The sequence below is a fragment of the Microtus ochrogaster genome, unplaced genomic scaffold (genome assembly GCF_000317375.1).
Source record: "Microtus ochrogaster isolate Prairie Vole_2 unplaced genomic scaffold, MicOch1.0 UNK31, whole genome shotgun sequence".
NCBI lineage: Eukaryota > Metazoa > Chordata > Mammalia > Rodentia > Cricetidae > Microtus > Microtus ochrogaster.
Window position 1 is genome coordinate 2,853,129 of NW_004949129.1, and position 14,569 is coordinate 2,867,697.

Genomic DNA, 14,569 nt, shown 5'->3' on the forward strand with positions numbered 1-14,569 from the left:
CAGGCTCCAAAGCCACAGAGAAACCCTGTCTCGAAAAACCAAAAAAAAAAAAAAAAAAAAAAAGATGTTCATTCTTGTGCTCATCTTTTAGGTGGGTGCTGGGGATTTGAACTCAGGTCCTCATGCCTGCATAAGCTAGCACCTTACCCACTGGGCCATCTCCTTGGCCTCCCTCCCACCCACATATTAAAAACTTAACACAACCGGGCAGTGGTGGCGCACACCTTTAATCCCAGCATTTGGGAGACAGAGGCAGGCAGATCTTTATGAGCTTGAGGCCAGCTTGTTCTACAGAGCTGGTTTCAGGACAGCCAGGGCTATACACACAGAAACCCTGTCTCGAAAAACCAATAAATAAATAAATAAAAATTAAAAAAAGAACATAAGAACTTACACACAGGGTGAAGACTTGTAAGACTTGGTTTGCTTTGGTTGGGATTTTGGTTGGCTGGTTTGTATTGAACCCAGGCTGTCCTTAAACTTGTGATCCTGTCCCCAGCCGCCAAAGCTGGGAGGCCTCCCAGATGCCAGGATGGCACGTTTGTGCCGCTATGCTCAGCTCCTGGTTTGCGTTTTAGGAAGATGTGGGATCGTAAATGTTTCCGACGAACGGATTGAAAAACCTGAGGCAGTTTTGACCTTGAGGTGAAAGGCTCTGGGGCAGGGTCATTTGGCAAAAGATGATGCTCATGACTGTGTCCTCAGATGGGTACTTCTGCCTGGAGGCTACGTAAGGTTTGCTGGGGCCACCATCTTCTCCACTGCTTCTGTGGAAGAGTTAGGGAGAGAGGTGACGTTACTGTAGATCAGCGCTTGTGCGGAGGCCGCGGTACCTCGTAAAGAACCTTGTGAAAGTCTCATCTTTGAGAGCTAGCATTGCCGACTTCACTTGGGCATGTAGCCTAGTGGGGCTTTGGTTTTGTGATTTTTTTTTAATGCTTTGTTTTGTTTACATCAAGGTCTTGCTATGTAGCCCAGGCTGGCCTCAAACTTTTCACAGTCCTCCCACCTCAGCTTTCCATGTTCTAGGATGGCAGGGGTAAGCCACTACACCTGGCTATAGCTTTTAATTTTGATCTGATTGGTGGCACAATTTCTTTCCAGCTGCTCAATTTGAGGGGGCTAGGCTGGGGCCAGAGGGGCTGAGAAGGGTCTCTCTGTGCCTGCAGTGACCTAGAGAAGTCAGTGGAGAAGATCCAGAGGGATGTGACCCATAACCACCGGCTGGTACCCGGTCCTGAACTGGAAGAGAAGGCGCTGGTGCTGAAGCAGCTTGGGGAGACGCTAACAGAGCTCAAGGGTGAGCCTGCCTTGGCAAAGGTGACCCCGAGGGCTTCCCTGCTGTGCTCCCCCGCAGTCTGCCAACTCCTGGGTGCTCCTCCCCAGCCAGCTTACTCCTCCTGCCCTCTCAGCTCATTTCCCAGGCCTGCAGAGTAAGATGCGTGTCGTGCTGCGTGTAGAGGTGGAGGCAGTGAAGTTCCTGAAGGAGGAACCTCAGCGCCTTGATGGACTTCTCAAGCGCTGCCGGGGGGTCACTGACACGCTGGCCCAGATCCGCAGGTCATTCTCTCCTTTGTCTTTAACCTCCCGTCTGGTTACACACGAGGCCCAAACTCATGGGAATACCTGGCCCTTATTCTGACTCCTCAGAGGTCACTCTGTACCAGTTAGATCTCTTCAACTCTGACCTGTGACCCCTGCGTGCAAATGCCTGGCTTTTCCTCACATACCTTCCTAGGCTTGCCCCCCTCACATCTGCAGGTCCCCCTCCAGGGGCTACCATCTCTCACTAGCTGCTTCTAACTCTCCCAACCCTAGGCAAGTGGATGAGGGTGTGTGGCCACCCCCCAACAATCTCCTGAACCAGTCTCCCAAGAAAGTGGCAGCTGAAACAGACTTCAGCAAAGGCTTGGACTTTGAAATACCACCCCCCAGCCCTCCGCTGAATCTCCATGAGCTGAGTGGGCCTGCCGAAGGAGCCCCTCTTACCCCAAAGAGCAGTAACCCCACCAAAGGCCTGGATGCTCCCGGCAAGAGAAGCGCGGACAAAGCAGTGTCTGTTGAGGTGACCAGGGCGGGGCACAAACTAGGCTCACATTCTTGCTGTCATCTGGAATGGCAGGTATTGAAGGACACATGGCCCTTCAGGAGGAGGACTAGGAGTCTGAAAAGCATAATATTGGTGACATTTACCCATCTCAACAGAAAGTATACTATAAAGTGATAATGATTAAAGCAATATGGTGCTTGTATAAACACAGACTGGGTAGTCCATGAAACAGAATAGAATGTCCAGAAATAGACCTAATAATGTATTTATTAAAAGTGATCTCTCTAAGCTACAGGGACAATGTTTAACACCCAGTAGGAGGGGCTAAATCTCCGTGAAGTTCTTGTTCTTAGCTCATGTGGCCTGGGGAAGGGCTGATGGGCGGAGCTCAGGGGGTCATGGGCAGGAGCCCTGACACCAGCTCTGCTTCCTTTTTCAAGGCTGCGGAGAGAGACTGGGAAGAGAAGCGGGCAGCCCTAACCCAGTACAGTGCCAAGGACATCAACCGGCTGCTGGAGGAGACACAGGCTGAGCTGCTCAAGGCCATCCCGGACCTGGACTGTGCCAGCAAAGCCCACCCAGGACCCACCCCCACCCCAGACCACAAGCCCCCCAAGGCGCCCCATGGTCAGAAGGCAGCCCCCCGGACAGAGCCCAGTGGGAGAAGAGGTTCAGGTATGGGGATGTAATGCCCATCCTCAGAGCTTGACATGTAGGGGATGCACTGGTAATGAGTCATGGTAGCTGGGCTGCCAGAGAATGGGGTGCTAGCCATTAGCGATCACTGGGGGGACCGGGATACAGAAGGACAGGGTGAGCTGGAGTCCATCCAATTTTCTCCCCGCTCTGAGGACAGTGCAGTGCTGACCTGTATGCTAGGGCCCTGACACCCCACGCCTGCAGGATGGGGGGGGCACCTGAAGGAGAGGCACGGTCATCGTTGGTTCATGCATTTCTTCCAGGACCCTGACTGGGAAAGGTGCTTCAGGGAGCTCAGAATTTATTTTTCTGTTTTTATGTGTATGGGTATTTTGCCTGTATGTATATCTGGGCATCACGTGTGTGCCTGGTGCCTGAGGAGGCCCGAGAGCGTTGGATCCCTAGAATGGGAGGTTTCAGATGGCTTTGAGCCATCACGTGGGTGCTGGGAATCAAGCCTGGTCTTGGAGAGCAGCCAGTGCTCTTAATCACTGACTCATTTCTCCAGCCTCAGAATTTTTTTTTATTTAAAAGATTTTTAATTATCTTATTATTTGTGTGTGTATGTGTGTGTGTGTGTGTGTGTGTGTGTGTGTGTGAAGTGCATACATGTCAGGGGACCACTTGTGGGAATTAATGTTTTTCTTCCATTGTGGGATCATGGGATAAATTCAGGTCACCAGGTTTGTACAGCAGGCACCTTTTTAGCCTCTGAGCCATCTCTGCAGACTGTGCTTAGGATTTAATGGTGTGACAGATTGTGACATTTGTTGGGCACTGACTACCCGAGGCCTTCTGGGTGCAGCAGTTGAAGAAGGCAGACACAGTCATTCCCTCCTTACAAAGAGGACAGACTCCAAATGGTTACGTAATCTGTCCCGGGCCACATTTAATGCATCCCTAGCACAAAGGGGCTAAGTGCTGCTCCTGAGCCGACCTGGAACTGTCCAGTCCTAGGAATGAGCAGGCACATCCCCCACGGTGAGCTAAGTGCTGCTCCTGAGCTGGCCTGGAACTGCCCAGTCCTAGGAATGAGCAGGCACATCCCCCACGGTGAGCGCACCTTCAGGGAGCAGAATGACAAGTGCAGGGGGGATGCTGCCGGGTTGGAGCAGGGTCCAGAGCTGGGCCCTAATGCAGAGCAAGGCTGAGAGCTTGTGGAAGGTGCTGGGCTAAGAACTCAGACTATTTGGGTTGGTGGAGAGCCCTGGGAGAATGAAAGGCAGGGGTGTTATGGTTTGAGTGACCTTTTAGTGGGTTGCCATGGAAACCAGGCTGGAGGAAGGGGGATGGTGAGCGGGGACCAAGCTTCTCAGAGAAAGGATGAAGTCTAGTCTGGTAGGGCTGAGGGACAGCTGTGGCCACGAGGTGGCTCAGAGTGGCACAAAAGTCCCAGGCTTGAGTGTGCGGCCTTGGGCCTCTGGTGATGTCGGGATGTCCATGCTGGGTCAGCAACTCAGTGCCAAGGTGCCACAGTGTTCCTGGCTCCCTGACAACTCTGAGCAGCTGAGTGCCATTGGAGGAGGTGGGGCTGGGTGAGCCAGTGACAGGCATAGGAAAGTGGAAAAGAGAGGGGTCCTGCCTTCCTCTCCCCTGAGCTGTCCTCTAGGTCGTTCCTGGAGGAACGGGACTGTGCATACTGTTGTGGCGGGTCCCTGACCCCAGGTCCCCACTGCTTGCAGATGAGCTCACGGTGCCCAGATACCGCACAGAGAAGCCCTCCAAGTCGCCCCCACCACCCCCTCCCCGCCGGAGTTTCCCTTCCTCCCATGGCCTGACCACCACACGTACCGGAGAGGTAGTGGTCACCAGCAAGAAAGACTCAGCCTTCATCAAGGTACACCCCAATTGGTGGGGTTCAGGGGTACCTTAAGGGGAAGCTTGAGAGGATGGCAGTCAAGCAGAACAACCCAACCTGACATCTAGCTTGGATTCTAGGGCTGTGTGTTGTTCTAATCCCACAGCAAGCTCTGGCAGGGGCAGGGTGGGTCTTCCTGCCAGGAAACTGGTGGTTGGTGGTGGCTGTGGTGAGCCGCTGCTGGAGGGAGGGAAGGACCTAGGCTTGATAAGATGTGGGGGCTTTACAGAAGGCTGAGTCCGAGGAGCTGGAGGTCCAGAAGCCCCAGGTGAAGCTCCGCCGGGCCGTGTCTGAGGTGGCCCGCCCTGCCTCCACGCCACCCATCATGGCCTCTGCCATCAAGGATGAAGACGATGAAGAGCGCATCATCGCTGAGCTGGAGGTGGGTCAGGCGTGACTGAACGAGGCCTCAGCCAGGCTCAGTACCTTGCCAAGCCTTCCTCAGGGCTGGGCAGCAGGTCCTGGGCAGGCAGGAGAGTGCCAGCCCTAGGACCCAATCTGCTTAGCTTCCATTTCTTCTCCGCTGGGAAATGGAAGGAGACAGTCTAAAGTTCCTCCTGGTAGGTCTGAGTTTTCACTATACTCTCTCAGATTCCTCTCCCTGCCACCCCCCCCTCCAGGACCCAAAGACCCACTACACTCTGTCCCAGACCTGGATATTCCGAGCTTACTGAGACCCTACCCAAGCAATCTTGAGGACAGCTCATGCTCCAAAACCCTTCGTGCCTTAGTGTTCTGGGCACAGAATCTTGGAGACCCTCGTGCCAAAGGGCCTAGCATTACTACAAGTCACCGCTTATAGGGGTCTCAGAAATCTTTGCCCCATGCCAGAGTTCCTGACTGTCAGGGCCCTGTGGAGGCCTGAGAGTAGAGGCCCAGTGGGTTAGTGGCCATGGTGAGGTGCCAGGGCCCTTGGCATCCTGGGCCACCCTCCATAGGTGCCTAGGTACTCAGCCAGCGCCTGGGTCCTCACTGGGGTTCCATCTTCCAAACCTGCCCCTGCCTTCTGCTCCCCAGGTCTTTGAAAGAAGTTCAGTATCTTCCCTTCCCCCTACGCCCCGTCGCCAGCCGATCCCCACCTTGCTGTCCCCCCAGGACCTGGGGTCCCCTGGGGGCTCAGCTCTGAGCTCCCCATGGAAGGTAACAGGCCTCTCAGGCCTCCCTGAACCTCTCACGGCTCTCTCTGCCTGTTCCTCCACAGCTTCCTTTTCCGCACCTCTCACGCTAACCCGCTAACACGCCATGCACACCAGCCTCTCTGCCACTGCCCCAGCTTCACGCCCGTGGACTCACGCTCCCGCACACGCCAAGGGCAGCGCGCAACCGCACAACTTGTTCCTCCCCGAGGCTTCCCAGGGGGGGTCTCCCTGGGATACTGCAGCCTGGGTGTCCGGTGTGACCCTTGAACTCTCTGCAGACCTGATTCTCTCTGGCTCTCAGATGCCTTGTTCCCATTTACAGCCTGAGTTAAGGCTGGGTCCAAAGCCTGTGAGTTGTCCTGAGACCAAGATTGGAATTTGGATCTTGTTCAGGAAGTGACTTAGAGTCCAACTCGATCTGACCTTGTCCTGATACCTCGCCTGGTCCCTTCCTTATGCCCTGCTCTGCTGCCCATGCCAGGGAAGGCACGTGCTTCTCCCACTGAAATCTATGCCTTGCACTGGGGTGGGAGAGGGGGCGGGAGGGTCAGGACGGAATGGACGGAGAGGGGGATGGCTTCCCTGAGCCTCTCCCTGCCCCATGGCCATTCTTGCCGCCTTGGTCAGGGGACTTAGGATGAGAGAAGCCCATGGCCTTCCTTGGCTGCTGGTTTTCTCTTCCAGTTCTCCTTCTAAACTTCCGCCCTCGCTGCTTTCCCACTGCACCTTATTTCCTCTTGGGATTGTGGGGGTGGGGCTGCTGTCTGCACCCCAGGGATTGTGCTCCAGTAGGAGGGTGGAGAAAGGCCTGGGGAGGTCTCCCTCTGCCCAGTCAAGTTGGGGTAAGAGGACCTCTGTCCTCAACTTCCTGCGCCCACACCCTTCCCTTCCTTGTGTGGTTTTTCCCAGCCCACAATGGGGTTCGTGATGGCTGCCACCAGCATTGGGGCTTGACTTGAGGCCTGGTGGCCTTTGACTTTCTGTCAGGGCTGCAGACAGGCATCAGAAGGTGGACAGTGCTGTCTGGAGTCTGTCGCTTGAGTCCTCAGGGAGTGAGCAGTGTGAGAGGACCACTTCCTGACTGGTTTTATCCTCAGCACCCAGCTCTGTCCCTTTCTGGTTCTGGGACTCAGTCATGAGGGGACCCAGCAGGCAAGCCCCCTTCCCTGGCTGCCTGTCTGTCTGCATCCTGAGGCGCCGTCAGGCAGAGGAGCCTGATGAAGGGGGGGCCCTCTCTGCCTTCCCTGTGTGCACCCTATTTTCAGGTAAGCAGTGGCAGGGCTGGGTGGGTTGTCTCGGGAGGTGTAGGAGGGGTCTCCTCACAGCATGTTTAGTGAAAAGAACACTGAACTTGAACCTAGGCTGTCTGAGTTCAAATCCTGGCTCTACCATTAACTTGCCGAGGATTGGACAAGGCGTGAGTCGTAGTGCTCCTGACCTGTGAAGCGGGGACAGGGAGAGTGACAGTCATTTCATGGGTTACAGAAAGATGAAGACATAGGACATAGTGCCTGACATGGGCTGGTACTTAGAGTTAGGGCAGAATTCACTCAGGTTCACAGGGTCCCTCAGGCCCCTGGGTCTAGTCCAGAACCATAGCCAAGGAGCTCACGCAGAAACAGGTGCCTAACTGAAGCATTGCCCGGTGTGTGAGACCAAGGAACTGGCCGTGGCCAAGCTCCTCCCCTGGGGATGGGCCTCATGGGTGTGAGTGCAAAGCCCAAGATAAGAAAGATGGCCCGAACCTTGAGGTGGAGGCCAGCGTCCACTCTCTGCTCATGCTGAAGAAGGTCTCGGTTGTTTGGGTCAATTTAGCCAGTAGCTTGTATTTGCTCAAATGATGCCAGGCACTAGTAGGATGTCCTCATGGACTCATTTAATTTGCTGCACACCCATGTCACTATCCCATCGTGTGTGGGACGAAGCCTGAGATTTGCTCCCAAGTTTACCGGGGTGATGGGAAGGCACACACCCCCATGCTTCTGCAGCTGGCATTGACACCAGGAAGCGGGAGTCCACGGGCTATGCGGGATGGAAAGACACCTGCACTCAAGGCTCAGTTTATTGGGTGACATGATCGGCACTTTCCCTGACTCAGTTTCCCCATCTGGGAGAGGAAGGAAGTGAACGCACCCCAGCAGGGATCACAATCCTTCTCGTCTTCTGTCCCCCCCAGGCTGCCTCAGGTCCCAGGGTTCTCTGTATCCCTCAGATCATCTTGACAGAATGCACTTCTGGCTCTCCCTCTCTGCCAGAGAGCAGCTTAGAGGAACTGGGCCCCAGGACAGTCCCCACACCAAGACCCCGGACCTTGGCCGGCAGCAGAAGGGCTTGCCATGGCCCACAGGCCTTGCTGGGACTAGCTGCTGAGGTACTCTGGAGCAGCTCACTGTCCAGAAAGGAACCGACAATTCTACGGAGCCCAGACAATGCAGAAGCCGGAGTTCTCTGTCCTTGGGGACCATCGCTAGATGAGACTCAGCCTGCTGAGACCCACTCAGAGGAGACCCCTCAAAACTCTGAACGTGACAGTCAAGCTTGCAGTAGAGGACAACAGGCCGTCGGCTCAGGCCACCCAGTACAGGATGCTACCCCACTGCTTATGGACAGTCTGGAGGAGACGCTCCAGGAGCTAGAAGCCACCCTGAGCGAGATGGGCGCCAACACCACTATGACGTGTCCAAGCATCCCCCAGTCCCCACCCTCATCCCCTCAGGTGGCTGCCTCCCCTTCTTTCCTGCTGCCTTCCTGCTCCAGTCTCTGGGCCTGCAGAGTGGAGAGAGTGGGGCCACAGAAGCTCTGCCCGCCTCCATCACCCCCACTGTCTTTGTTTCAGCCTACCTCCCTCTGGGAGCCCTGTTTCCAGGCCAGGGCCTATGGGCAGAGCCAGGGGCGGCCGGGAAGCCGGCTCACCCAGGACTCAGCTCTGCTGTTTGGGCATGAATCAGGAGGGCTCTGGCCCTGCCTGCTCTCTGTGAACCAGGGAATAAAGCTTTCTCCTCTTCTCCACCCCTTTCTCCCCCTCCTGTCTCTGACTCTTTCTGTCGCTGTCACTTCACTGATCGTGCGCCTCTGGGTCCCCAGAGTCTCTCTGGGAAGGGCTGTTATATGGGGGAGGGTCATGGGGCCAGATGTGCCCATCTATGGGGTGAAACTCACCTCTTGCCTTCTGCTCTAGGGGTGGTGCGGACCTGGGGATGCTCTCTTATTAGAGACCCCCAATTCCAACTGTCTCCTGGGACCAGGAAGGTGTTGGCTGGGAGTTGAGTGGTGCTGGGGCCCTCCCTGTAAAAGTGGCTTCCTCTGGGACACTCAGGAAAGTCACATATGAGCTCTGACTAGCCTGATCATCTCCTCCAGGGAGGCCTTGAACCTGGGCTCAGAGGGACTTAAGTCTTGGGTGCTTATGGGGAGTCAGCGAGGGGTCTCCAGGCATCCAAGGGCCTCCCTGAGGAGGTCCTAACCCCAGAGCCTTCACCCAGTGCTTAGGGTTCCATGCAGAACGGTCCCACCTCAGCCCTCTCTCTCTTTCCACAGAGTGGTGGTGGCACCGTGCCACCCATGAAGGTTGTGACTCCAGGAGCCTCTCGGCTGAAGGCAACCCAGGGCCCAGCAGGCAGCCCCGACAAAGGCAAGCACAGCAAGCAAAGGGCGGAGTACATGAGGATCCAGGCCCAGCAGCAGGTGAGGGTGGGATCCGGGACACCCAGGCCCCTGGGGCACCAAGCCTCTGCTATGTGCTCCTGTTGCAGTGATGGTTTCAGTTACTGTGGGTCCCTCCCTGTCGATGCCCTCCATCTTGTTCCTCCTTGCAGCCCCGGTACTTTGGATCTGGTATAGACGTGAGTCTCTGAGTTCACAGCCTGTTTCCTGCCCAAGGACAGAGGAGCCTCGCTCCCTGCCTGTGCAGTGCCTGCCCTGTACAGATTTCACTCCCTTCCTCAGTGGCTGGGTCACTTCTAAAGCCAGCCCGTATGGCAGCCATCTTACCCTCCTGCCCGTCTTTGCCCCTGTGCATGGCTCTCTCCTGCTCAGCACCTTTCATTCTGCCCTCAGCTCAGAAGGAAGCTGCTTTTGCACCCGCGTTTGAGTCACAGGTTGGTGGGCTCAGCTGACCTTTGGAAGGGCAGATGAGGTGTGGTAGGAATCCTGCAGGTGCAACAACCCCTTGGGGTTCCCTTTGTAGGTTTGGAGTTGACAGACTTTGCCCTTGGTGCTTGTGACCCTGGAGCCTGCTTGTGTGGTCCGCCTGGTCGGAAAGAGGAGGAGGCCCTGGATATAGCTCTAGAGAGCCCTTCGGGGCACGTGCTCAGTTTAGAATCTCTCCTGCATGCTTCTTGTGTGCCAGGCCAGTGTGAGGCCGCAGGAGGGCCTCATTCTGTGCAGATGGAGACCCTAGGCTCAGAAGTAGAAGGTTAGGGATGGCCAAGGCTGGCTGTGAGGTTCAGCCTATAGCAGAAGAAAGACCTGCACAGCAAATAGCGTTAGAACCAAGACTGGCCTAGCTACCTTAAAGCCCACCCACCATAGCCCCAGATAACCCTGGTACACAAGCCCTTATCTATCTACCTGCTGCCTCCTAGGAAGACAGGCTTCCCTAGACCTCTCCATAGGGTGGGGCAAGGCCGCCAAGGGCCACGCAGGCTTTCTCTCTCTCACTACCCCAGGTTATGTGGCTGTGTAGACATCCCCCATATCTGTGCCGCTGTAGCCTCTACCTGGGTTGGTATTTGCCACCCAGCTCTCCCATCAGCCCTCCCTGGTTCCTTTGTGAACCTTGAAAGCTTGTTGGAAGGTTTGAGCTGCAGAGTACATCTGCTTGTATGCCCTTGGCCCAAGGATGCTCTTCTATGGAGGAAAAGCTACTGGAGAAGGTTGTCCTCTTGGGCCAACCATGCAGGCTTGGGAGGGAGAAATATGGAGCTGTGAGGAAGGAGGGACACCCACCTAGCCAGACAGATCAGCTAAATCAGCCCCTACGGTCAATGAGGTGACAGATGTCACAGCCAGGTCACTGTCCTATCCCTGGTTCCTTTCTGTCCCTGCTTTACTTTGCCTGCCTGGGCTACTGCGGTGGACGCCTCCCCTCCACCCCTTCTCCGTCTGTGTCTCCAGCTCCTCCACTGTCCAGTGCCACATCTCTCCAACCCGTGTCTTCTCCAGTTGTCCCTCAGAGTCACCGCCCAGCTCCCAAACCCCACAGCTGCTGGACACCACTGGTCCCTTCCTGCCCCTCCCCACCCAAGCATGGGCCTCTGTCCCACCCTGCCGCCCTTTTGCCAGCTGTCCCTGTCACTCATGTTGTGCCTGGGTCTGCCCTTTCAAAACATTGCTTTCTGGCAAAGCAATAGATGTTCCTTAGGAAGATTTTTAAATAAAGGCAGCAGTAAAGAAGCAGATATGGGAGGTTTGGCTTAGCAGAGGATTGCCCGCCTACTGGCGGGGAGACCCCAGGTTTGAGCCCCCAGTACTGTAGGAAAAGAAAAATTAGAAAACCAAACCAAACCATGTCTCTGCCTAATTCATCATCTTCTAAGGTCGTCTGCGACTGTCTCCTCTCATTGGTTCTTTAAGACCTGTGAGGACTTTCTAGAGTGCGTATTTGATGATAGCTTACACACAATGCTGTTTAAAGTCTGTGTCCTCAAACCCAGACTGAATCCCTTCACTGCTGCCCTGTCCTCACGGCTGGTCCTCCAATAGGCTCTGCTCCAGCATGCTGCGCACATGCTCCGGCCGCCTGGATCACTAAGACAAGGTCTCACTCAGTATCCCAGGCAGACCCTGAGCTGTGGATTCTGCCTCAGCATCCTGAGTAGATGGGATGACAGGCCTGTGGCACTAAGCCTGACCTCAGAGCTCCCATGTTGATGAGATGAAGAGAATCGGCGTGGTGGGGACCAGGGACACCGAGGCAGAGGGGAAATTTCGAGAGGGCCATGCATGGCAACAGGCGTGACAGAGGCACCGAGGTGGCCGGAAGAGCCCTTGCGTGCTGTGCATAGGACCTAAAATGGGTGGGGTGGGAACTGGATTCCCAGAGCTGAGGAATCCAGGGCTTGGAATAGATGTGAAGCCGTGGACACTTCCTGTAGGCCAGCCACTTATTCTGTCTCTTTTAGTGGCTCACATGAAGGCACCACCAGAGAGCTGAGGGAACAGAGACCAGGGACTAATACTAACCGGAGCTGTGAGCACCCTAGGGGGAGAGAGGAGGCAGCTCCTTTAGTCCCTGGGCAGCACCAGAATGACCTGGCTAAGGAGGCCAGCAGGACGTGCGGCTCCAGCTTGATCCAGCCCCGTAGGGGACTCTGAATCCGAGCCTGGAGGGACAGGTGTCCTAGAGTAGCCTGAGAATCTGGTGCAGTGTGGTCTAGCAGGGAAGGGTGCTGTCATGGACCCCAGGTCCAGAAGTGTCCTTCTCTCAGAGGAAAGCTGAATCTCTCTTAGGCTTCTGTCTCCTCACAGAGGTTCTGCTTCTTTTAACAAAATCAAGACCCGTGGGTGTAGGGAGGGGCTGGAGAGATGACTCAGTGGTTAGGAGCAATCGCTACTCTCTCTGAGGACCCAGGTTCAATTCCCAGTGCCCACATAGTGGTTTATGACAATCTGTAGCTCCAGTTGCAGGGGATCTGGTGCCCTCTGCTGAACTCCATGGGCACCAGGAACGGATATGGTACACAACCATACATGCAGGCAAAACATACATACACGTAAAATAGAAATAATAAATCTTAAAAATAAACCCAGCTCACAGGAGACCATTGGCAGGTGCCATGGATGTGACGGAAACCCTCAGAGACAGGGTGACTCCGAGCAGCATAGAGTTGCCAAGCAACATGTTCCCTTTGCTTTGGTGGATCTCGGATGGAGTTTAGCCAGTGTATCCCCAGATGGAAGCTGGCTCTTGAGAACTCCACCAAACGTGAAATCCCAGATGGTCTCCATGAGGAGGTCCTGGGGAGACATCCCCATAAATGTGTGAATGCAGCCCGGCAGTGGTGGCGCACACCTTTAACCCCAGCCCTCGGGAGGCAGAGACAGGTGGATTGCTGTGAGTTCGAGGCCAGCCTGGTCTAGAGAGCCTCTGCTTCCCAAGTGTTGGGATTAAAGGTGTGCACCACAGCCACCTGGCTTAATTTTTTATTATGTGCACGTGTGTGAGCCTGAGTCAGTTGGTACGTACATGGGAGCCACTTGTGTGCAGAAACCCATAGATGCCAGAAAAGGGCGTTAGAACCCCTCAGGCTAGAGTTACAGGGGGCGCTGAGTTCCCTGCCCTCAGGTCCTCCGCAGGAACAGAAGTACTCTTAGCCACTGAGCTGCCTCTCCAGCTCCGAGTTATAACTTTAAGTGGGTGACAGAAAGGCAGAAGCGGGGGCGGGGCAGAATCCAGCCCGAGGCAATTGGCAGAGAGCCCTTAGGTGCCTGTTTTGAGTTTGTTCCAAGGCCCAGGAGGGCCTACGGTCACACCTGGCCTGCAGCAATGGACAAAGAATGCCGTGGGGTAGGACCCTGCCTGATGGTGAGGGCCACAGTAGAGGATCCACTGCTGAATCCACAGCTTGCTTTGATTCTCCCAAAAGGGAAGGGAAGCCTTGGCTACCAGCTGACACTTTGGTAAAGCCTGTATGAGTCACTGGTGAGCCACTTGTATGCCTGCCGAGGAGAACACAGTTGCCAGCAATGTGGCGACCTCCTGCCTTCCTCTGCATAGGCAGGGCTTACTGAAGATGGTAGCATTCCACCCCAGGGTACTTGGGAGAGCCTTCCTAGCAGCTGGGTGGCTCCAGAGGTCTTTAGGGGAGGACAGGCCCAGCGTTGATCTCCAGAGCCTCAGGCAGGTCACTGGAGTGTGCCACACGATCCTCTTCATTCTTTCTTTATAGTGGCTTTTGTGGCTGGTTTGGTTTGTTGTGATGGTCTCACTATGTAGCCCAGACTGGGTTGGAATTTGCTAAGTTCTCACCTTAGCCTTGTTTTGTTGTTTTTTTTTTCCTTTTTTTTTTTTTCCCCTTGAGACTTGGTTTCTTTGCGTAGCCTTGGCTGTCCTGGAACTAGCTCTGCAGCCCAGGCTAGCTCAAATTTACAGAGATCTGCCTGCTCTGCCTCCTGAGTTCTGGGATTAAAGGCGTGTACAGCTACTAGCACCTGGCTTTTTTTTTTTTTTTTTTCAAGGCCTGGTAGCTAAATTCCAGGTGAGTCATTGGATTCAGTCACAGGGTTCCAGCAGTCCGGTCTGTGATACCCTCACTCAGCTCAAAATGCACATTCCCACCCCAAAGTGGATATGATTCTGGAAGGAAAGGGCCCTAGGAATCTGCATTTGCGACACATGCCATGGATTGTCCTTTGGAGATGATGCAGGTGGCTCTTAAACCCTGCTTGAGAGACCATGACAAGGTCAATACAGAAGCAAGGAGGGTGTGTGTGTGCGCGTGCACCCGTGCAGGCAAGGCCTTCCGACTGGGAGAGTGATCATGGGAGCGTAGCCTGGTCTCCAGCTGCTGTTAGGACCACTCAGAGCTGGGGCCCGCGGACAGGGAGGGCTACAGTGGGGATTCTGGGCTGGCAGGGGAGGGGGAGTATGCCTCCTTGGAGTTTCCAGGTGGGGCTAGCTCACCCCTGCTTACACCAGGGGCCTCCCACCCAGGCCAGAGGTGGCACCTGAGCTGGGCTGAGCTACTGACCCCCATCTGCTGGCTTCAGATGCACCCCTGTCGCTGCTAACCTTTTACTTCTTTTCCCTCCCTTCCCCACCCTCCCGTCCCTCGTCCCCTCTGCCTGGGTTTCTCTGGCATCTCCTCTGTCTTCTGTCTTTCC

At 55.2% G+C, this 14,569-nt stretch overlaps 1 protein-coding gene across 24 annotated transcripts in view; it reads left to right on the forward strand.

The window, feature by feature from the left end:
- Srcin1 (SRC kinase signaling inhibitor 1) overlaps positions 1-14,569 on the forward strand; it is a 66,880-nt gene that overhangs the window by 48,639 nt on the left and 3,672 nt on the right. For 14 of the 24 annotated variants that reach the window (XM_026789833.1, XM_026789836.1, XM_026789834.1 and 11 more), the window contains 8 exons: positions 1,170-1,300; positions 1,413-1,560; positions 1,819-2,065; positions 2,491-2,725; positions 4,432-4,586; positions 4,837-4,989; positions 5,625-5,747; positions 7,923-9,275. In XM_026789833.1, the coding sequence (XP_026645634.1) occupies positions 1,170-1,300; positions 1,413-1,560; positions 1,819-2,065; positions 2,491-2,725; positions 4,432-4,586; positions 4,837-4,989; positions 5,625-5,747; positions 7,923-8,924 (2,194 nt within the window). In that variant the 3' untranslated portion in view covers positions 8,925-9,275. The other 10 variants (XM_013354173.2, XM_013354176.2, XM_013354178.2 and 7 more) reach the window with 7 other exon arrangements.